This window comes from Vulpes lagopus, chromosome 7 (assembly GCF_018345385.1).
Source record: "Vulpes lagopus strain Blue_001 chromosome 7, ASM1834538v1, whole genome shotgun sequence".
NCBI lineage: Eukaryota > Metazoa > Chordata > Mammalia > Carnivora > Canidae > Vulpes > Vulpes lagopus.
Genome location: NC_054830.1, coordinates 130,274,072 through 130,298,244, shown reverse-complemented (window position 1 = coordinate 130,298,244; position 24,173 = coordinate 130,274,072). Strand labels below are relative to the sequence as shown.

The window sequence follows — 24,173 nt, the reverse complement described above, 5'->3', positions numbered from 1 at the left end:
ACTGATATTAAAAATGAGGAGAAGCACTAAGGCAAGGCTCTACATTGTAAGCTTAATTAACTGTGTGTGAAGGCATATAAATAAATATAAATTATATTATTAAATGGCTAATATAAACCACATTTTGGCACTCAAAGAGTAGTTCCAGTTAAAATATGAGAGATGAAATATGTCATTCCAATGGACACCAAATTAGATACTATGGTACTTTCTGAATAGCTGTTAAGTAATGAACATTATTATAACATAATTGTCCCCAAACAGTGACAGTTAAACTCAGGATTTATTATTATTATTTCATCTGATTTCTTACCCTGGAAATGACTCTAATAGGTACCTACGAAGTAGGAATGGGACACTAATCACACAGAATTCCACAGAAGAATAATAAGAGAATACTGCTGTCAACTAATTCAACATGGTTTACTTCTAGTCTGAACACACATCAACATTTCAAAGACATAATAAAGTTACAAGAAAGACTCTCCAAAAAATGGAGGTTTGAAAAGTTTCCCAATCTCAAAAGTCACCTTGAAATCGAACGTGTAATTTGTGTAAGGCATCAGGCCACTCTCATAGGCACTCTTTAACTTGAAACCATGAGTGATCCTTCCATTGGTTGTCCCGTTTTTCCCATTACAGCTGAAATTTGTAAGACTTTCATTGTATCTCAGTTCTTTAAAGTCTTTATGATTTGTTTCTACTCCACCAGTGCTCAAATATTCTACAACACCTATAATGAAAACACAGGTATTTTGAAAACTGTCAAGTAAAATATGCAGTGTACAAAACTAAAAAAATGTAATAGTAAATACTTTGTGCCACACAGTCCCCCTTTCTAAAATGTCTTGTTTTTTGGTCTGTTTTTTTTTTTCTTCACATTTCCCAGAACTTATCTAAATCTATTTTTACACGGTTTTGATCCTAGTATACTGAATATTTTGTACTTTGCTGTGGTGTTTCATAGTTGTTATACTAGTTCCTTATTTTTTAAAAAAATTCCCGTGGTTTTACTTTTTAAAAAGAATTAACTCCATAATCAACATCTTAGTATCTAGGTTTCTACCTATGTTGAATTATTTACTTGGTATGAAATACCAAGATTATGATTAAATGTGCTGGTATACATATTACCAACAATGGAAGAGAATGCTACCAGCTAGATGGGCTCTGCAAATAGTTATTTTACTTTTCATTTAACTAGTTAGCAAAGCTGGACATCTTCTCATGTGTTTGCTATTAAAATACTGTATTTTTTCAACACTGAAATAAGGCTTAATAAGTATTATTTGAGTAGATTCTCTTTTTGCCTCTCAGATGCTCTGTAGTTAAACAGAAGGCAGAACACATGTGGAGAAACTGTCAGAGAATAATCCCCACTGCTTCAGCAGCCATGTCCCCAGAGAGCTGGATGAGATGGGCTGAAGAGTTATGGATCTCAGATACCTTTACTTGCCCTAAAAATACATTTTAATAGTTTCTATCTTCTTACTGGCTCTCATCCATCATGGTGTCAACAATGTGTGTGCTGGTGAACTTAACCACCCCAAATGTGTGTGTGTGTATACATGGGTGCCCAGGCACATAAGCAAAGGCAAGGAAAAGTACTCTGTGTGAATGAGAGTATAAACGAGGAGCTGAAATACAAAAAGGAATACTCAGTTTGATATTATAAGAACTATGGTTTGTTCACTGTACTATCCAATTGAAAAGTATTCAAGAATAAGCCTTTCTGTATTCTTCTACACTGTAATAAAAGTCAAGATCCCTGTTCTTTTTTTGTTCAAATTGCTAGCCTCATCTCTGTAAATAAAGGATCTCAATTTCCACCTAAGTAATATTGGTATCAAGTCCACTAATATTAGTATCCTGAAAATAGCCAATTTAAACTGCCTATTACTACATGCTGGAATCCCAGAGAAGCTTGCTTAATAACCTTCTCAGAGTCTGATTATATGTGACCTGGGGATAATGAAATATATGTTCTTTAACAAGTTATTTCAAGTTATCGACTACATGATTATTAAAGATGATTAATGTCCTTCCTCCTCTGGTTTTCATAACATCATCTTGTTTTCAAAATAGTCTTCCTACTACACACACCTAAATATTAAACCTGATTCACAGTTTAGCTGCAGTGTTGCAGCTAAATTTTCATTTTGATTGAATTGGAATTACCGAAAACAGTAGATTACAAAAACATTTTAAGTCAAAAAGGCATTCTATAAAATATCTTTTCTTACCAGAATCTGGCAAAGAATTAAGATCTGCACATAACACCAGTGGAATAGTTCCAAATTCTCCCAATACACTGGACTGGAGATTTCGTGAGGCTTTATCAATAATGTTCTTTACTTCTGAGAGGAACATCATAGTTTGAACCAACTTCACATCAGAGTACTCGGGGTCCCAATGCATATGAGCATTAGCCACAAGAATAAGTTGTTTTTCTGTTCCAAGATGTGGCTTTCCGGCTATATTAGGTAAAAAAGAAAACAAAGAGACAGACAAAACCCGCCCATCAGCCTAGCTGAAAGCAAGTAGTATCTGAGTCTCAGGAACAAAAAGGGACCTTATATTTACCTAACAACCACGCACCTGATGTTTACATCTGCTGTACCACAAACATGAGAAACAGCCTTCTACAAGCTGGGTGAACAACCCAAAGTGGGGCATTCACTTACTTGAACACATACAACCCATTCTATTTGGGATGGCTTATTTTTAAATGGCTGTCTCCTTGACACTTCTGACTTCATTCAGATGTTCTATATTGAGTCTCACAAAATTAAATCTATATCCTTTCTCTTAGATATATTTAATATAGGCACTAAGTTTCATCTTTCTTTTCTCTCCTTCAGGTTAAACATCTCCCGTCCCAACTGTTCCTTGAGTGACAGAAGTTTCAGTTTTTGGCATGATGATCACTCTAAATATACTTTTAATTTGAAATTAGTGGTCCATTTATCCAAAACTCAAAACATTTCAAATAATAATTACAAGTAAGTCAGGAAGAGAAGTTAGCTTACAGAGTATCCTTGTGCCAAGAAATTACAGGAGCATATGGAGTTCTTCTTATTTTAACTAATATTTACTTCAACATTTCTTTTATGTAAAAAATTATTAGGAGCAAAAAAACCCCTAATTTTTCCTTTGGCTTTATGCCTTTCAAAGTTTGAAACACTTTTATGGGCACTGCTTTGTCATCTTAAGCTTTGTGGTAGAGAAAAAGTGATAGGATATTATAGAAATGACTTAAGTTCTCACTGAGTTTCTTCAGGTGTTAGACAAGACTATTAATATTAGAACAAATTTTCTGCTTTCTATTAAATTTTGGAGGTCAATTTTACAGGAAGTGAAAAGGTCACTCACATGACATTTCAATCAATTCCTTTCGAAGTTCTAGCAGTACTGCAACTCCAATGTTATCTTTTGTCATGACTCTGTTCAGCATAGCTTCAGACCCTTCTGAATTTGCCATTGCTAGCTGATTAAATTCAACAGTGTGTTTCTGAACCAAAGTAAATCTAAAACACAAACAAAAACACACACACAAACATAGAATTGGGAATACCAAAGTATTAGCTTTGTGGGAAATGCAGTTTTCCCAAGCTTCTGTAACAAATACAATGGCATATAAATCACATCATGGAAAATCCTCCACACTTTACACCATGCTTCCCACATCCATTTCAAGTTGTTCTCAGTCTGTTACTGATACCAATAACATCTTGAAATCCTTTTACAATGTAAGATAATGTAGTCATCCTCTGTTTAAGTTTCATGTTGGAATATTCCATCTTGTAATTTTTAAATAATTCTTTTCCAAAATACAGGTTTAAGAATCCCTCTACTATTCTAGAGGGAATGTTAATTACAAGGTGTTTCAATTAACAATTGGAGTTAAACCCTAGTGAACACCTGAAGAAACAGCAGCACTTTCAACAAGTCTCCAAAATAAGATCACTTCTGATGCTTCAAAACACTTTAAGTCAACAGTGTTGCTTTACTGAGTAATACAATGCTTCGTTCTCCAATTTGCCAACTAATTTCCACACCCTGGACTCCCTGCAAATACTGAGAAAATTCTTTTTTAAACATGACTTACTTTTCTGTCTTGAAGAATATTGCACAGCCATCGACATGTTTTCTTTCTTGTTCTGACATTGTCCTAGCTCTAGACTTAGGACTAAAGAATCCATTATAGCCACGTTCTTTCAGTTCTACCAGAAAAAAACTGTAATACTGCTCTGTTTCAACCTCCTGAAAAATTGCAAATGGCAAAGTTATTTTATAAGACCCAAATCAGTACTATGCATTAACTTTACATGTACAGTTTGAAGGGCTGCAATAATTGCAAAGGACTTATCTGCAGAATAAGGAATGTCACATCTTTTCTTTTTTTTTTTTTCTTTTTTTTAATGTCACATCTTTTCAACATGGAAAGACATACACCTCTATGTGTGTATATTTTCTTTTATTTTAGAATTGATGGGGAATAAGAATCAGAGAGGTAGAAGGAACTTTGCAGATTCTAATTTCAGACCACAGGTAGAAAGTGACTCGCCCAAGGTCATGTAAATTATTGTAAGAGTACAATGAGGACTGAGACCCTAAAGTTACTGTGTATGCATCAGGCTCAATTTGCTCTCTGCTATGTCCTAATTATTCTATTACTGCTGATGATAAAGTAAAACCATACTTTTACAATGCCACAATTTCAGTGACCCTGTCACCCAATTAAAACATAGTGCAAGGGCATTTGGAAGGAAAAGACGAATATTTGACTGTCATAGCAAATGCCTAAAACCCAAATTAACCAATTTGCACCATTTGGTAGCACTGTGCTATAAAACAAAGCAGGTAGTAAATGCTCCCAGGATTTGCTAAAAACAGAGCCAATATTTTTAGAATTGCTGAGCTGGAATTTCAAATGTGTCAGGGTAATGTATTCCGAATTCGTCCCTTGCTTATCAACATTGGGGCATTTGTGCAATTTACACTCTTCTGATGACTTACCTGAAGACTTATGATATCAGCATTGCAGCTCAAAATTTCTTGAATAATGGCCTTTTTCCTGTAGTCCCAATTTAGTGCCCAAGACGGACAGTAGCCGTATAACTGCCGGGTCGCATATTTATCACAAAGAACATTATAGCACATGACAGAAAACAAGGCTGTAGGAAAGATAACTTTACTTATTCACACACGTGGCAGAAAAAAAAGTTGATTTCAGTAGTTTTCACTTAAATGCTAGGTTTGATTTTATTCATTCAATATATATTCACTGAAAAGCTACTAAATGCCAGGCACAGAAGATATAAATAAAGTTGAATAAGGAAGGAAGGACAGATAGCTGAGCAAATCATAATATGATGTGTTACTAGTTACAGAGATACCCATTGAAGGTTTGAAACTCAAAGACCAAGATCTTAAGCCCTCTGCTTCTAAGACCAGGGTTTATCATGTCTATACTTCCTCTATCACTCTGCTAACTGCTAATATAGAATGTGGGAAATTGACAGTTTTCCTAATAGGCATGGCTAATTTTCTTCTATAGACCAACTATTACTAATTCATGGTAAAGAAAGAGGTATCACAGACCAAATCCTACTATATCCATCAAGCTATTTTCCTATAAGTCCCAAGCTATTTTCATACAAATTAGGTTAAAAGGAAATCAGAGGTCATTAATTCAATTTCTCTCTCAAGTAAGTGTTTTGGCTATCTCACAATTCTGTAGTTATCAAATACATTTGGAACATACTAGGGTTTGGAAACTTCCAATATAAAGATTTTGGTGTATTTATCATGATAAATGAGTTTGGTCAATACTTTACAGCAGAGCTTCTCAATTGTGGCACTAACAACATCATGGGTAGGTAAATTCTTTGCTATGGGGTGAGGGCTATATTAGCAACATCTGATTTCTAACCCTGAGATGTCAGTAGCAATTACAGCTGTGACAATAAAAAAAAGTCTCCAGACATTGCTAATGTTCCTTGGGGGATGAAAATGCCTCTGGTTGAGAAGCACTGCTCTACAGCATACCTATGGCATAATAGGGAGGCCAGATAAGTAATGATTAAGTCTTTATTATTACCTCTCAAACCAAATAAACCTTAAGCATTCAACTGTCACACAGTCCAATATCTAACCCAGGCCAACAACACTGTTAGGTTTATAATGCCAAGTAAAAATAAGTCAAAAAAAATATAAGGCTACTAACCAGTTGGCCTTGTCCTGTCTGGTTCTTGTAACATAATCCAAGATCGTGGAGGTGGCTGTTCTGTTGAAACTAGTTGAATATAAAACAAAAAATTAAGCAATATTCTTACACATCTTCCTAAAAAAAATCGTTTGAACAAATGACCACTTACTTCTTTTTGCAGTACCTGCCAAATTATCAAGCAAATAGTTCAGTAGCCTTCTTGTTCCATCTGGTTCCAGATAGAGGTTCAATATATCCTGGGTAAGTGGATTTCCTGGAAATATTTTAAGTAGGTAAAATGAAACCAAGAAAGGTAACAAAATATTTCAAAAGTAAGAAACATACCAAAATGATCAGATCATCTATAACAATGTATATAGTTACTAGTAATACACCAAACTAGAGGAAGTATTTTTCCAGTTCTTGATGTAAAGAATAAAAATGATTCATACCATGTTCTATAGAAGTATCCAGAAAGTGACTCTTGTGGACTGATGTCAATCTAGAAGAGATCTAATAGTGCTCTATATCTGGCCCTGCCTCAACATTTTTACGACAATCAAACCCAAGTGAAACCAGAAGGGGAAGAGTGGGAAGGAGGGGTCAGACAAGGGAAAGAGGACAGCTACTATAATAAATCAGAGAATCAAAACTTAAGAATACAACATAAAGCTAACAAGAAGTTATACTAATGACAAATGTAGTCTGCACTTAAGATTTTTAAAAATTCTACTAAATAAAGTAATAACAAGATGGAACAGATTTGGTTTAAGATTAAGTCACTCCAAGGAAAGGGGAAAACCCCAGGGCTATAAGCCATCTGTAAATTCAATAACTGTTTCATAAGTGCCACAAATGAAAGCAAATGCAATGGCTTACATTGCTCTACAAGTAATTACATTACAAGAGTCTCAAATCCTTTCAGAAGGGTATCTTACATACTTATGAAAATTAACAGTACAATGAACTGCTGTGAACATCAAAGTTCCTATCCATGCCACACAGGGGTATATATATTATTCTGGATGCTCCAGCTCCACTTTAAGAAAGACTAATAAATATTAAAGATTGAAGAAGAAAAATGATTAATAAATCATCATAAAGTGATTATAAGGTTTTAACCACGCCAAATGAAAAAAGATTTTCAAAAGATGTTGCCCCCCCCTTCTCTGCCAGAGGAGTGTTAGAGAAAGCCAGAAAAAACAGAAGGTTTAAGTAAGATCCACAGTTTCATAATATGACTATGTCCAGTTTCAAGTAAAAAATCACTCATCATACCAAGAACTAGGAAGATTTCAAAACTAAATGAAGAAAAATAAAATTCCAACACCAAGATGACAAAACATTAGAATGATCTGATCTAAATACAGCAGGCATTACAAAAATACTTAAATGAGAAATTACAAACATGTTTTAAGTAAATGAAAAAACAGGGAGCCTCTACAAAGAAAAGGAACAAATGTATAAAACACATTTAAAAAAATGAAAATATTAAAACTAAAAAATGGAATAAACGAAATAAAAAGTTCAGTGGATGGTTTCAACAGCAAAATAGAGGGTCAGAGGAAAGAAGCAATGAACTAGAAGACAGAATAGTAAGAATTACCCAATCTGAACAACAGAAAGGAAACTGAGAACACTGAACAGAGCCTCAGGGACCTGTGGGACCACAACAAAATTCTAAGTTTCATGTCCTTGGAGTTGTGGAAGCAGAGAATAAGCAGCACTGAGCTGAAACAGTACTCAAAGAAATAATGGCTCAAAAACTCCCCAAATTTGGAGAGAAACACAAACCTGTAGATTCAAGAATCTGATAAAACCCAAAAAGGATACACTTAAAAGAATTCGCAGCAAGCCACACCATAATTAAACTTCTGAAAACTAAAGACAAAGAAAAATGTCTTGAAGGCAGCCAGAGAAAAACATCTTACCTCTAGGGAGAACACAATTTGAACAGTAACAGATTTATCATCACAAGCCATGGGTAGTCAAAGGGAAGTGACACAATATATTTAAGAGCTGAAAGAAAAGAACTTGTAACCCAGAGTCAATACCCAATGAACATAGCCTTTATTTTTATTTATTTATTTATTTATTTATTTATTTATTTATTTTTATTTTTAAAAGATTTTATTTACTTATTGAGAGAGAGAGAGAGAGAACATGAGCAAGGAGGAGGGGCAGAGGGAGAAGGAGAAGCAGGGAGCCCAATGCGGGACTCCATCCCAGGACCCTGGGATCATGACCTGAGCCCAAGGCAGATGCTTAACCAACTGAGCCACCCAAACGCCCCTGGAAATAGCCTTTAGGAGAGAAGAAAAATAAAGACATTCTCAGAGGACAGAAACTAAGAGAATCTACTGCCAGCAGATCTACCCTAAAAGAATCAGAAGTTCTCCAAATCCAAAAGAAATGATGAAAGAAGGAACCCTGAAACACTAGAAAGAAAGAAGACTATGGTCTTCAAAAGGGGGCAAATATAATAGCCTTATCTTCACTTAAGATTTCTAACTCATGTTCAGCTGTTAAAATATTTTTGTAACACTGGTTTGGTTCTAAATATACGTAGAGAAAATATTTAAGATGATGGGAGCCAATAAAAAGTCATAAAGAGAGTTAGGGATCCTGCATTTCATTCAAAATGATAAAATGAAAGCACTAGTAGACTTGATAAGTTATATATATTGTCCATAAGAAACTCACTTCAAATACAACACTCTAAGCAGGCTGAAAGGAAAAGGATGGAAAAAGAGGTCATGAAAACCTTAATCAAAGGAAAGCAGTAGTGACTAATTGGCATCAGATAAAGTCAATCTCAGAGAAAATAAATTTACTAGAGACAGAAAGTGACATTATGTAATGATGGAGAACATATAGCAATTTTAAGCATGCATCCACAAAATGAGACTGAAAAATACTTTAGCAAAAACTGATAGAACTGAAAGGACAATAGAGAATCAACAATTATGGTGGGAGATGTTAACACTCCTCTCTCAACAACTTGACAAAACTAGGAAAAAACCTTGTAATACCATTAATCTAATGGGCACTAACTAGATTAATATATAGGATCCAGTTGAGATTTAGAGAACATTCTATCCAACAATAGCACAATACATATTCTCCAGGGCCTAAGAGACATAAACTAGTATAGACCATACCCTGGGCCATAAACTACCAAATTTCCTTAAATTTAAGAGAACTTAAATCCTCCATAATTCTTCAATCACAAGGGAATCACACAAAAAATCAGTACTGATAAGACAAAAGGGAAATCTGCAAACAGCTGGAAAATTCTAAATAATCCATGGGTCAAAATGGATGTTTTAAGGAAAATTTTACAATGTGCTGAATTAGTGAAAATGAAAACACACCTTATTAAAATTTGTGGTTGGCCACAACTTAAGTAGAGCCAAGAGGGAAATTTAGAGCACCTAATGCATACATTAGAAAAGGAAAAATTTCAATTCAATAATCTAAACTCCCATCCTAAGAACCTAGAAAGAACAAAATAAATCAAAAGCAAATAGAAGGATTAAAAATACTAAAGAACAGGAATCAATGAAATTAAAAACAGGAAAAATAGAAGGAGTTTTTAAAAAGATGTTTCTTGGGATGCCTGGGTGGCTCAGTGATTGAGTGTTGAGTATCTACCTTCAGCTCAAGGTGTGATCCTGGGATCGAGTCCCACACTGGGCTCCCCACAGGGAGCCTGGTTCTTCCTCTGCCTATGTCTCTGCCTCTCTCTCTGTGTCTTTCATGAATAAATAAAATCTTAAAAAAAAAAAAAAAGCTGTTTCTTTGAAAAGATCAATAAAATCAGTAAACCACTACCAAGACTGACAAAGAAAATGAAGACAAAAATTACCAATATAAAAAATGAAAGGGGTTATCATTACAAACCCTACAGAAATCAAAAGGATAAGAGAACATTATGAAGAACTCTACATACATAAATTTAAACACATATATGAATGGGCCATTTCCCTGAAAAAACAAAAACAAAAACAAAACTGACCAAACTCAGTATGTAATTTAAATAGCCCTATGCCTATTAAAGGAAACAAATTCATAATTTAAAGACTACCAGAAAAGAGGGGCTCCTTGGTGGCTCAGTTGGCTAAGCGTCAGACTCTTGATTTTGGCCCAGGGAATGATCTGAGTCATAGGATCAAGCCCTGAGTCAGGCTCTGTGTTCAGCACAGAATCCACCTGAGATTCTCTCTCCTCCTCTTCCTGTGCCCCTCCCCTCTACTCATGCATACTCTATAAACAAACAAACAAATAAAATCTTAAAAACTACCAGAAAAGAAATACCCAGGCCCAAATTGTTTTGCTGGAAAATTCTACTAAACACTTAAAGAATTAACTCTAATTCTATAGACTCCTTCAGAAAGAGGGAACACTTCCAAATTCATTTTATAAAGCTAATACCAAACCAGACAGAGTGAGCATAAAACAAATAAAACTAAAGACAGGGCAGCCTGGGTGGCTCAGCGGTTTAGCACCGCCTTCAGCCCAGGGCGTGATTCTGGAGACCTGGGATCTAGTTCCATGTCGGGCTCCCTGCATGGAGCCTGCTTCTCCCTCTGCCTCTCTCTCTCTAATAAATAAATAAAATCTTAAAAAAAAAAAAATTAAAGACAAATACCTCTCATGAATATTGAGTCAAAGATCCTTAAGAAAATATTAGCATACAGAAGTAAACAATAAATAAAAAGAATGAGAACCGTGACCAAGTGGGATTTATTCCAGGAATACAAGGCTGGTTCAATATATAAAAGTCAAAAGCAAAGAAGCAAAATTTTAAGAAGCCAAATTATATAATCATATCAACTGACGTAAAATAAGTACCTGACAAAATTAAAAATTCTCAGAAAAAGAGGAATAGAGGAAAACTTCCTCAAATTGGTAAAGACAATCTATAAAGTACTTAACTGCTAACATTATACTTAACAATGAAGACAAAATACTTTCAAAAAAAGATCAAGAAAAAGAGGATGTCTGTTCTCACAACTCTTATGCAACACAGTGCTAGAAGTTCTAGTCAGTACAATAAAGCAAGAATAGGAAAGAAAAAGCAGACAATATTGGTAAGTAAGAAATAAAATCATCCCTCTTTGCAGATAACAGAATTCTCTACTTCACAGAAAATTCCCCCAAAAAATTGTACAAAAAAAAAAAGCAACCCTAGAACTAGAAGTAAATTCGTAAGGAGGGAGGATACAAGTTAAAAATATAAAAATCAAATTCAAAAAGACATAGGCACCCCTATGTTTACTGCAGCATTATTTACAATAGCTAAGATACGGAAGCAATCCAAGTATCCATCCATAGATGAATGGATAAAGAAGATGTGGTATACACACACGATGGAATATTACTCAGCCATAAAGAGATCTTGTCATTTGCTACAACATGGATGGACCTACAAGATGGTATTCGAAGTGAAATAAATCAGAGGAAGATAAATATTACATGATTTCACTTTATGTAGGGTTCAGCTAACAGGGAAACACAAATTAAACCACAGTGATATCTCTAACACCTCAGAATAGTGACAAAACCAAGCTGGTGATGATTCAGAGTAACTGGATCACTCATTTATCACTGGTGAAAATGTCAGATAGTACAACCACTCTGGAAAACAGTTTGGCTAGAAAACTAAACATGACACTAACATATGACAGAGCAAACTGCATTCCTGGGCATCTATCCTAGAATAATGAGGACTTAATGAAGACTTATGTTTCCACAATAACCTGTACACAGAATTGTTCATAGCTGCTTCATCCATAATTGTCAAATATTGGAAAGCCAGATGTTCTTCAATAGGTCACTGGTTAAACAAATCATGATACATCCATACCATGGAACACTGCTCATCAATGTAAAGGAGCAAACACGCAACAACCCACGCGAATCACCAAAAAATTAACCTGAGTGAAAGAAACCAATCTCAGAAGGTTACATACAGCACAATCTACTTATACAATATTCTTGAAATTTCAAAACTGTAGAAATGGGGACCATTATCAGTGGTTGTTTGAAGTTAACAAGTGAGCTGGGGCAAGCTCAGAAAAATAACAGAATTTGTCCCAAAAGAAGTGCAATCAGTGAAACAATCCTTCCAGGAAAGAAACGTAAAATCTGGATGTCAAACATTAGAGGATCTTTCTGAAAAAGAAGAACAAGGGATCCTCAAAAACTAAGGTGCCACAAGACTGGCCTACCCCCTCCCACACTTCAAAGGCTTTCATACATATTAACTCAATGTGAAAATCTGTGACCGATGACCCTCACTTCAAATACAATTGTGAATCCTTACAGAAATGAATACAGTCAAAGGTCTGTAAGATAAATACTGCAAGATTACAAAACCTGAAACTACTAAAAGGACATAAAAATAGTAGCTGCCTCTGGGATGAGCAAGGGACCTGAAGAAGAACAAAGAGGGTTTTCACACTCTATAATGTCCTGTTTCTTATGCATTAGAAAATAGACACAAAAGTCACAAAATACTGTTAATTCTTATGGTTAATATATAGATACACATTGCTACATTTTATATTTTTGTTTCTCAAAGTTAAAACAAGAAAATTTAAAAGGTACACTCACCATAGGGAGGCAGAACAGATCTACAGTTCGCTCATTTCCCTGACCTTTATTTTAAGGAGCCTCAGCCAAGCCAAGCCCACACAGAAAAACTTTCCAAAGAATCATTTATAAAGCTGATGTTTGTTGAATATGGCTTTATATACATTTGTAAATGTATTTTTTGTATTTTCTACTTTACTTATTTTTGTGAAATTACTGTTACTTTTATGATATGAAATGGATTTATAGGAAATAAAATCTTATTTCTTAAGAAATAAGAGTAAAATTCTTGAAGACTTTATTATGTGACTGTTTTTTAGGAATCGATTATAGAGTAAGGTAGATACAAGACTGGTAAAGAACCACTTAATGTGATAAAAAAAAATTCTAGGTACTGACATATTATTAAAAATATAACTTTTAGGGGCATCTGGGTGGCTCAGCTGGTTAAGCATCTGTCTTTGGCTCAGGTCAAGATCCCAGAGTCCTTGGGATTGAGCCCCACATCAGGCTCCCTGCTCAGTGGGAGAGTCTGCTTATCCTCCTCCCTCTGCCCCTACTCCTGTTTGTGCTCTCTCAAATAAATAAAATCTTTAAAAAATATATGACTTTAAATTTTGCTGATTAAAAAAATATGTATTTCCTAATAGTTCTCACTGGATCAATTATGTCCTCAAATTCTAATCGATTAATGAAGTCCTCATAAACCAAGTTTTAAAAAATGCTCAAAAACTGATTGTTATTAGTTATTAGCAGGTTCAAATGTATCATGATTTTTCACTCACTGATTTCTGCATTCTGGGAGTCTCTGGTTTTTTAGATTTGAATACAAGGGGGGAAAAAAAGCCATTCATAGTATGATGAAACAAAGTATGACCTCAGGAATGCATCATCAGAACGCAGAACTGACTGAAACAAAAGCTTTCTAGAAAGCAAAGTTGGGCTAGCAGTGAAAAAATACAAAGGTTAGTAGACAGTCTACTGGTGGACAAGACAAAAAATCCTGGGATATATCTAATAAACTGATGAAGTTTGGAGAAGAGTGAGCCTGATAATTCCTGGCAAAAGGATTCCCTTGTATAGCTTTTTTAGACTCAAAGACATACATACAAACCACAAGAAACACAAATATGGGAAATCATACCTTTCAGGCCTAAAGTCTGCAATTGAAACAGTTTTCCCAGCTCAAAAGGTAGAACTCGTAACAGGTTGTTATTTAAATGGAGTTCCCTGTGGATGTAAAAATTCCATGTCAGTATATATATTACCTTTTAACTCATAGCTAAAATTAGCAATATAGTTTTTTTTTTAAGATTTTATTTATTTATTCATGAGAAACAAAGAGAGAGAGGCAAAGACATAGGCAGAGGGCAAAGTAGGCTCCCTTCAGGGAGCCCAATGAGGGACTTGATCCAGGGACTCCGAGACCATGCCCTAAGCTGAAGGCAGACGCTCAACCGCTGAGCCACCCAAGTGTCCCAGCAATATAGTTTCTAAGAATATAATCTTCTAAGAATGACAAAATCATATTACATTCCAATGTCCAGAACAGTAGTACTTCTTCAACGATATATAGTAAAAAATAAAACAAAAAAGTCTCAGACTGCCACAAACTGATAACATTTTTTTTTTTGATAACATTTTTAAAATACAAGAAAAAATTAAATTATGAGAAAAATGAGATGGGGAAAAAAGACCAACAAAACACAACCCCTAATTTTAAAAAAAGTATTAAACTCAACAGATACAAAACTACTCTCACATGTTGTGTATTTCACTGCAGGTTGATGACACAGTTTACAAACTGGCACAGTCCACAGACCACCCCAAGAGCAGAGTTGAACCAACACATGTGGAGTCTACTACAGCTTTAAGAAAGAAGAAATGATAAAACAGCCTAACTTGTGAATTGTTAAAGGAGAATTAAGATGATCGTGTAGCACCAACTGTAAATAGCTCATGACAGCTGCAAAATTAAGTTTATCATTAACATTTCTCCAAATTAAAGTTTTGCTTTAGATATGTCAGCTATGTTAACTACTAATGATTATTTTAATGATTCTTTTGTACAGATAACCATATTGTAGCTATCAAAGGAGTCTTCAGTAGGAAAAAAAGACCCAACCAACATTGAGATACTTAAAATTTTCTAAATAAGTTTATCAATTTTTATTTTTTATTTTTTTAAAGATTTTTATTTATTTATGAGAAACACACATACACACAGAAAGAGAGAGAGGGGGGCAGAGGCAGAGACACAGGCAGAGTTGGAGAAGCAGGCTCCATGCCGGATGCCCAATGTGGGACTCAATTTCATGACTCCAGGATCATGCCCTGAGCCAAAGGCAGATGCTCAACCACTGAGCCACCCAGGTATCCCTATTTATCAACTTTAAATGTAAATAAGAACTACTTCTATAATCCCCTGGTTCTTGGAATTTAAATGTACCTTGGTTTTTACTTAATGAACCAGAGGCTGGTGAGGCCATAAACCAAACAGGAACAACTAGTTTCAATTTATTTCCACATATATCACATAGGAAAGGAGGTCTCTAAAGGAGATTAAAAATGATCATAGTTTATACTCAGTAATTAAGCCTAAAACAATGTCAAAATGCTGGACTGGGAGCAATAAAGGTAAAGAAACTCTCACCAGGTCCTTATTTCTTTTTACTATGCAGCAAATGGTAGAAGGCAGCAAAAAAGCCAGTGGAATCAAGAGAAAAGGCAGGTAATATGAAATGGAGCAAGATTTTCCATTAGGATTAGCATACTAACTGGAACTTAGCTTTACATTCAACTTGGGTAGATCCCATCTACCTTATAAAACAGAGATAATAAAATAAATAGCAATTACCATTAAATACAGTTTGTGTCAGGCAGGGTGCTGGTAGTTTCTCACTCATTACTACAATTATCTCTCATTTTAGCCCTGGCCAGGTAACTATTATACAGCAACGTTACAGAGAACAAAAAGCTCAGCAAGTTTAGGAAGCTTGCCCCAAATCAACACCTTGTAAAGTCAGGATTCCAAATTGAACTGGGTGACTCCATGCCCTATCTACCTCCTTCCTATACTCCACATGATAGTCCCCCAAACCCAGTGACTAATTCTAGCTTCTTTCAAGTCCAGGCTTTATTACCATCATGCATATAAGCCCACGGATGGCTCATTAACAGTGGCTTCCTGGACCCTGTGTTAACCAGGGTATGATGCCCCAGAATCTAGGGGTGGAAAGTACCACAACTGTCTGTCATAGGTGAGTGTGTATGTGGGATAACATAACTGCCTTCTATCTGTCTATCCCCACTTGTCCAAATAAAGTACATCATACAAAATGTAGCAATAAAACAAATTTTAGGCAAGATAACTACTGGATTTATTATTTATTGGTTGACATTCAAGTTTCTCAGAAAACTTCATGTAAAGGTTATAGTTAGGTTTGCTTTTGTTCAAATACCATTTCATTGGTTCTGCTGTTTCCGGGCAAAATAAATGCCTTATTTTGTTTTTAGGGGGTATAAAGTCATCTAAGAAGTAAAGTCTGCACACCTGAGTGATACCATGTTTCCGAGTTCTGCCGGTAAACTCCGGATTTTATTAGAGGACAGGTCCAGATACACCAGATTGTGAAGCTTGGCAATGTCTGAAGGAATGCGGGACAGGGAATTGTCACTGAGGTGCAAAGCTGTCAAGTGAGTTAGTGACCACAAAGATGAGCTTAAGCTTCTTACTTTTCCTGTAAGAGAAGAAAAAAATTGGGAAAGGATTATATAATGCTCTCTATAGTTTGGTCCCTGGATTAAGGGACATTTAAATGTTTCTATGAGTAATAATAATTTATCATACAAAAAATTGTAAGGAAGGGTTTAACAGGAGAAAGCTTACCTATTCTAGAAGGATGTGCTGCTATTAGGTTATAAACTCCCCTTAACAAACTAAAAAATCTAATGTTTATAGAGTGCACCATTATTTTAAGTGCACAATAGTTAAGACTCTATTCTTTAAAGTTGCTACTTAGCTATGACATGCAAGAAAAGGTATGAATAATTTATAGTAATGATAAATCCAGTATTTCACCATAATTAATTTGGAATTATGGCAAAAAATCAAATCCAGTATCTGAGAAGCTATTCCTACTCTAGAAAATAAGAATTCTGCCTGAAAACAAAAGGTACACAATATACTCTCAGATTAGCAGAGTTAAACTGTACTGAATAATTACAAGCAAAAATACCCAGAAACATTACAGATATGAAACCATAAATATATAATCAAACAATAGTAGACACAGAATTTAGTAACAGAAAACAATTACTTCAATGCAACATTAAACTAGTACTTCGGTAACATCTTGATAAGATGCTAATTTTTCTACAGTCCATTGAAGAACTAAGAACTTCCCCCCAATCTCTTTAATGGTCCAGGATCTAGTCAGAGAAAGAATTAAACAGAGATGTACTGGAAATACACTAGTCTTTAGGAACTGATTTTTCTATTGGCTGAAAAAGCAATCTTGAGACTTCTAATCAGGATAGAGTAACAGGGACCAAATTTACTATCCTACCTGAACAACTATCATACCAGACAATATACATGAATCAACAGATTTCAGAGATCAGACATCAACCAGCAGAGTGACCCCACCCCTGAAGGATCACAAACCAGGCAGCTTTTGGACAGTAACACAGGGAAGGGATCCTAGGGGCAGCACAGTGATCTCCCCCAAGTTCTGGAGACAGGGAAGCCAAGATGACTAGGATTTACGAAGGCAGAGTACCAGAAAGGAGAGAGATGAACAGAAAAAGAAGTCTGGAGATAGGAAAGAGATCCCTCCTCAAGTTTTCAGCTGAGTACCTATCATTATAAATATGCGAGAAACTGCCTGAGCCAGAGGGAACACCCAAAAGGAAAAGAAACAACAATCCCCAGGTTTATGCAAAACTGAGGCTGATATTCCCAACTACCAGAGGGAAGATTTCATAACTCAAAAGGTGCCAGACTTAGCCATACAAAATTAGCCCTAGACAAAAGACTGCTCTGGCCTTAGCAAAGAAAGTTTAAGAGCAAGCCTCAAAAGAGTTAAACTGCTTCTAAGTAACTTAACTGTATCCCAAAACAAAGCTCAATACTGGTTATAAGAGCACAAAACTATGTTCCACCCAACAAGGCAAAATTCACAATGTCTGGCATCCAATAAAAAATTACTAGGCATGCAAAGCAGAAAAATAACAGCCATAATGAAGAGAGAAAGCAATCAATCAAAACCAGTCCAGAAGAGATAAGGACAATAAAATTAAGTCATTAGAAACTACTCTAAGTGTATTCTATATGGTCAGAAACTAGAAGACTAAACTTGTTAGGCAGAGATATAAGATAGCAAAGACACCCAAAGTGAACTTCTAAAATTGAATACCATGTCTAAAATGAAGATACAGCAATACAACTACCCAAATTGAAAGAGAAAAAATGCACTTCTTAGACAACTTTAAACAGCCTAATATATACATAATTGGTGTCCTGAAAACAGGTATGTGTTGGGGACAGAAAAAAAAATCTTAAGAAATAAACCCAAAGACAACTGGATATCCATCCACATGCAAAAGAATAAAGTTAAACCACTACCTCATACCATATACAAAAATTAACTCAAAACCTCTTGGAAGAAAACACGCAATTATGCAATGGTATGTTAGATAGGACACTAGTAGCACAAGCAACAAAAAATATGTTAATTGTACTTCACTAAAATTAAAACCTTTTGTGCCTCAAAGGGCACCATCAATAAAAAAGTGAAAAGATAACCCACAGAGTAGGAGAAAATATTTAAAAGTCATAAATTTATTAAGACATTTGTATCCAGAACATATAAAGAACTGATACAATTCAGTAAGAAAAGACAAATAATTCAATTTAAAAGTGGGCAAAGAACAGGTACTTATACAAGTGGCCAACAGGCACATGGAAAGATGCTCAGTATCGCCAGACAGGTAAGGTAAGGTTAAGGTAAGATAATAAGGTTAATCAAAAAGCACAATGATATACTACTTCATACACAGATAACTAAGATAACTGTAATAAAAAAAACACAGATGACAGCAAGTATTGGCAAGGAGTACAGAAACTGGAACCTTCATATACCGCAGATGGGAATATAAAGTAATGAAGCCACTCTGGAAAATAGTATGGCAGCTCCCGGAAAAGGTTAAACACAAGTTACTGCATAAGCCATCAATTCATTCCTACACATATATCCAAAAGAAAGAAAAACATGTATCCACATAAAAACTTATACATGAGTATTTATAGCAGAATTATTAAGAGTTCAAGAAGTGGAAACAATCCAAATATCCGTCAACAGATTAATGGATAAATAAAACATGGTATATTCATACAACAGTATGTGAAATATTAATACATGCTAAAACATGGATGAACTTTAATATTATGCTAAATGGAAAAAACTAGTGATCATATACTATAGGATTCCACTTATTTGAAATGTCCAGGACAGTAACAAATCCACTGAGACAGAAAAAAGATTAATGCTTACCCAAGGGCTGGCTAATGGAGAAGAAATGAGGAACGTCACTATTGTGTACAGGGTTTCTTTTGGGGACAATGAAAATGTCAAATTGATTGTGGTAATTAGTGCACAACTCTATGAATATACAAATCACTGAATGTGCAATTTAAGTGGTTAAATTATGTAAGATATATCTCAAGCTATTACAAAAAGAAAAAAATGAAAACAAAGAGGAAGAAAAATTCTCCACTTTTGATGAAAACTAAAAACTTAGACACAAAAAGCTCATGAAACCCAAGTGCATGAAAACTCCATGAAGAACAAGAAAGAAAACTACAGGAAGGCACCATTTTAATCAAATGGCTGAAAACAAGTGATAAAGAGAAAAATCTTAAAAGCTGTCAGAGGAAAAATAATTACACAGAGAAACAGATAAAATGTTGCAGACTTCCACTTATAAAAAAAAAAAAGTGAGAGAAGACAGCAGTAATCTTTAATGTACTGAAAGGGGGAAAAAAATCCTCAGAGTCTAACAACCCAGCAAAAATATCTTTCAAAAATGAAGGCAAGTTACAAGATAAAAAGAGCCATAGAGATGGATGGTAGTGAGGGTAGCACAACATTATGAATGTCATTTGGTAAAAACCTTCCCACAGGACGCTCAGCGGTTGAGCATTTGCCTTTGGCTCAGGGCATGATCCCAGAGTCCCAGAATCGAGTTCCACATCAGGCTCCCTGCATGGAGCCTGCTTCTCCCTCTGCCTGTGTCTCTGCCTCTTTCACTGTGTCTCTCATGAATAAATAAATAAATAAAATCTTTAAAAAAAACAAAACAAAACAAACTTTCCCACAAACAAGATTCAAAAACCAGAAGAGCTCACTGGTGAATACAACCAAACTTTTAAGGAAGAACAATTCTACACAGATTGAGCCAGAAAACTGAAAACAAAAAGATACTTTCCAATTCATTCTATGAGGCCAACATCACTCTAATACTAGTACAAAAAAACCTACAAGTCAAATCCTTCATGAACATAAATGCAAATTTTAAAAAATCAAATCTAACAATATATTAAAAGGATAATAACCAAGGAAGACTGGTCCCAGGAAATTCAAGGTTTGTTAAGTACTAGAAAAAAAAATTACTCAAAAGAAAATATTCAATTATTCAATAGAAAAGAGAATCATCTATAGAGATGTAGAAAAAGCATTTGACAAAATAACATTTAAAATCAGCACCTAATCAAATCAAATCATCAATTTAAAAAAAGAAGCTCTCTCAGTAAGCTTAGAACAGAACTTCTTCAATCTTGATAAAGGGCATCTATAAGAAGGTTAATGATAAAAGAATTAATGTTTTCTCCTAAGATCAGAAACAAAGTAAGATACGTCCACTATCACCATTTCCATTCAAAATTATGCTGTAAGTTTTAGCCAATTCAGTAAGACAAGAAAAACTTTGAAGTGGAAAGAGAGAAGTAAAGCCATGGCACAATCATCTATGTAAAATCCTAAGATTCTATAAAAATACTAATCAGGGAGTTTTTAGCAACAGTGTAGAAATAATATATCAAACTATATATATATATAGCAACACACAATCAGAAACACATTTAAAATAACATCTACAATAACACCAAAACTATGACACAGAAGCAAATCGGACAGAAAACCATGCAAGCAAGACGTGGGTACTAAACACTACGGAACACCCCAAAAGAAATTAAAGAAGTCCTAAATAGGTAGAGAGATATTCAGTGTTTAGAGATCAGAAGATTCAATATTGTTAAGATATTAGAGCTCCCTGAACTGGTTTAGAGAGTCAACACAGTCACAATCAAAATGCCAGCATGTCTAAAAACTGGCAAGCTGATTCTAAAATTCATATGGAAATTCAAAGGCCTTACAAAATTCAAAACAACTTTAAATGCTTTATTTACATGGAATATTAGCTGTATGCCGCAGTTCTATGAACTGAAAAGTAAATAAATTTGTTTTATAAATAGGCTATACTGTAGATTCTACTCTAATTATTACACAATAAGGAAAATCACTTTCTCAGATCAAGATCGATTTTATTACACAGCTGTACTGAGGTATAGTTGACATATATTAATCAGCATGTATGTAAAGTGAATGATGTGATGATATATTTGGATCTGTGCGTACATCTTTCAAACTATCACCACATTCAAGGAATATATCCATCATTCCCTAAAATCTGTAATTCCTTTTCCCCACCTCCTTCATTTGTCCATTCCCTTCCCCAATCCCAGGCAACCACTGTTCTGCTTTTTTCAACCATAGGATTGGTTTATATTTTGTAGAATTTTTATATAAAGGGAGTAATACAGTATATACTTTCTCTTTTTTTGGTCTAGCTTCTCTATTTATTTTGATTATTCATCCATGTAGTTGATTTTTAATAAGCGATTCTTTTTTTACTATTCCATTATCTAGATATGCCAGCATTTGTTTAATCATTTACTTATTAAAATAATGTGGATGATTTCTAGTATTTGGCTATTACAAGTAAAGCTACATTTATGTACAATTCTTTGTAGAGGGTATAACTTTTCTCTTAGGCAACTACTTAAGAGTAAAACTGTTATGTTTTAACATTTAAAAAAAAACTCAAAACTGTTTTTGCAAAGCGGTTGTCGCATTTTATGTAAAGCACTTAACACAAACTACGGAGTGCATGTTTTGCATGTGTTTCAGCCTCAAGATGCTACTTAACAAAAAAAGAAGGGCTCGAAAAATGCATTTTTATATTTGAACTTAACAGAAGCATACAAAATTCTCAATCAAAAGGGTAGCCAGAAAAGAAACTAAGTAGTCTGTGAAGAAGAAAAGGGGGGAAAAAAAATCAAGTCTAAAGAGTCATGTATAAATACATCAGCCATACAGGTGGGATTATCCTGACCTCAATTAAGAGGTGTGTTTTGGGAAGTAATTCCATTCTAAAGTGTCCAGAATCCAGTGTCCAGACCAGGATTTCAGGCTCGTAGCTAGGGAAACTGCAACTTGGGAAAAGGAAGAAGACTGTGTTGTGAGAATGGCAAACTGGACTACGGGGGAGAGAGAGCCTAACTGAATTACATGAAGGGCACTAAAGAGAACAGTTGGCAGATTAAATACATAGATAGTGCTTAATTTAAACATAGTAAAGTTGATGGGGAAGGAATTTTACTGAACACAACAAAGCACATGAATTAACAAATGGAAGTTTCATCCAAAAGGAAAACAACTGCAAATGCCCTGAGCCAAAGAGAGCTGCTCAACTGCTGAGCCACCCAGGTGTCCCTACATGATTCTTAAATGTGATTTTAAAAAGAAAAAAATTTTTAAAAAAACGATGGAACTATGGACATTCAAACTTTTTGCTGTAAAAGATTTTCTAACACTGATCTAAGGTTAAGAGAGATTCTAAAAACATTAAAGGTTAGGATGCTTACAGTTTTGGGGCACCTGGGTGGCTGGCTCAGTGGTTGAGCATCTGTTCAGGTCGTGATCCCAGGGTCCTGGGATCTAGTTCCACATCAGGCTCCCCCGAGGAAGACTGCTTCTCCCTCTGCCTATGTCTCTGCCTCTCTTTCTGTGTCTCTCATGAATAAATAAAATCTTAAAAAAAAAAAAAAAAAAGATTCCTTACAGTTTTAACTGCATTTTCACTTTTAAACTTGATTCCCTACAATGAAAGAGAAACAGATCATCATTTTAACTTTCCTCATCCACTCGTTACATCCTTTTTCATTATCAAGTTTATATCATCTCCAAGGAAGATAAACAAACGGCCAATTAACGTACTCTGGATTTCATGAGCCATCAGGGAAATGCTAATGGAAACCATAATGAAATACTTCTTTTACCTCCACTAAGATGACTAAATCAAAAAGACATATGTAACAATTTTTACCAAAGAGTGGAGAAATTAGAGAACCCTCCTACAAGGTTGGTTTAGAATGTAGACTGATACAGAAACTCTGGAGAACAGTCTGGCAGTTATTCAAAAAGTTAAGCAATTACCATATGATCCAGTAATTCCACTCCTAAGTATCTACCTGAAGAGAAATGAAAATACCCACATAAAAACTTGTACACAACTGTTCATTGCAGCACTATCCTTTAGAACCAAGTAGAAACAGTGTGTGACTTATAACAAGAAATACATACACATTTGGGGGGCATCTGAGTGGCTCAGGTGGTTAAGCATCAGACGCTTGGTTTCAGCACAGGTAATGATCTCAGGGTCCGGAGGCTGAGCCTTGTGTCTGGCTCCCTGCTCAGCTTGGGTTCCCTACTCAGTTCTGAGTCTACTTGTACCTCTCCCTCCCTCTACTTCACACACTTTGTCTCTCTCTCCTTCTAATAAATAAAATCTTGAAAAAAAAAATTAAAGAAAAATACGTTTGGTCTTCACCTGTTTCCAGAGTGGAGGCCCTAAAACCCTTGGAATTTCCTAAGTGATTAAGCAGTGAAGTATCTTTTGTTATCACAGGTACCCTCCTGAAAGACACTACTAGAGTTTTAACCTTAAGTGAGGTGACTTTCTAAAGCCCCAGGAATGGGGGCTGGTTGCCAGGGAAGCCAATCAAGATGTGAGGGATGAAACTTTCAGTCCCCGCCAGCCCAAAATCCCACCCCCACCAACAACCAGGAAGGAGAGAGGGGCAGGAAAAGTTATATCAATCTCCAGATTTAATCAACTGTGCCTAATGAAGCCTCTGAAGGAAACCCTGAACTGTGGAGTTCTGAGATTCCAAGATGAAGAATACAGAGAGGTAGGATGCTTGCTTGGCTCAGCGGTTGAGCATCTGCTTTCAGCACAGGGCGTG

General features: G+C 35.2%; 1 protein-coding gene across 2 annotated transcripts in view; it reads right to left on the bottom strand.

Moving 5' to 3' along the window:
- CNOT6 (CCR4-NOT transcription complex subunit 6) overlaps positions 1-24,173 on the bottom strand; it is a 68,641-nt gene that overhangs the window by 5,697 nt on the left and 38,771 nt on the right. The window contains exons 3-11 of one of the 2 annotated variants that reach the window (XM_041762552.1): positions 16,362-16,548; positions 13,953-14,038; positions 6,381-6,485; positions 6,230-6,298; positions 5,020-5,177; positions 4,109-4,263; positions 3,373-3,527; positions 2,244-2,474; positions 531-733 (exon numbers count right to left, since the gene is read on the bottom strand). In XM_041762552.1, the coding sequence (XP_041618486.1) occupies positions 531-733; positions 2,244-2,474; positions 3,373-3,527; positions 4,109-4,263; positions 5,020-5,177; positions 6,230-6,298; positions 6,381-6,485; positions 13,953-14,038; positions 16,362-16,548 (1,349 nt within the window). The remainder of the gene's footprint in view (positions 1-530; positions 734-2,243; positions 2,475-3,372; positions 3,528-4,108; positions 4,264-5,019; positions 5,178-6,229; positions 6,299-6,380; positions 6,486-13,952; positions 14,039-16,361; positions 16,549-24,173) is intronic. The other variant, XM_041762553.1, reaches the window with a different exon arrangement.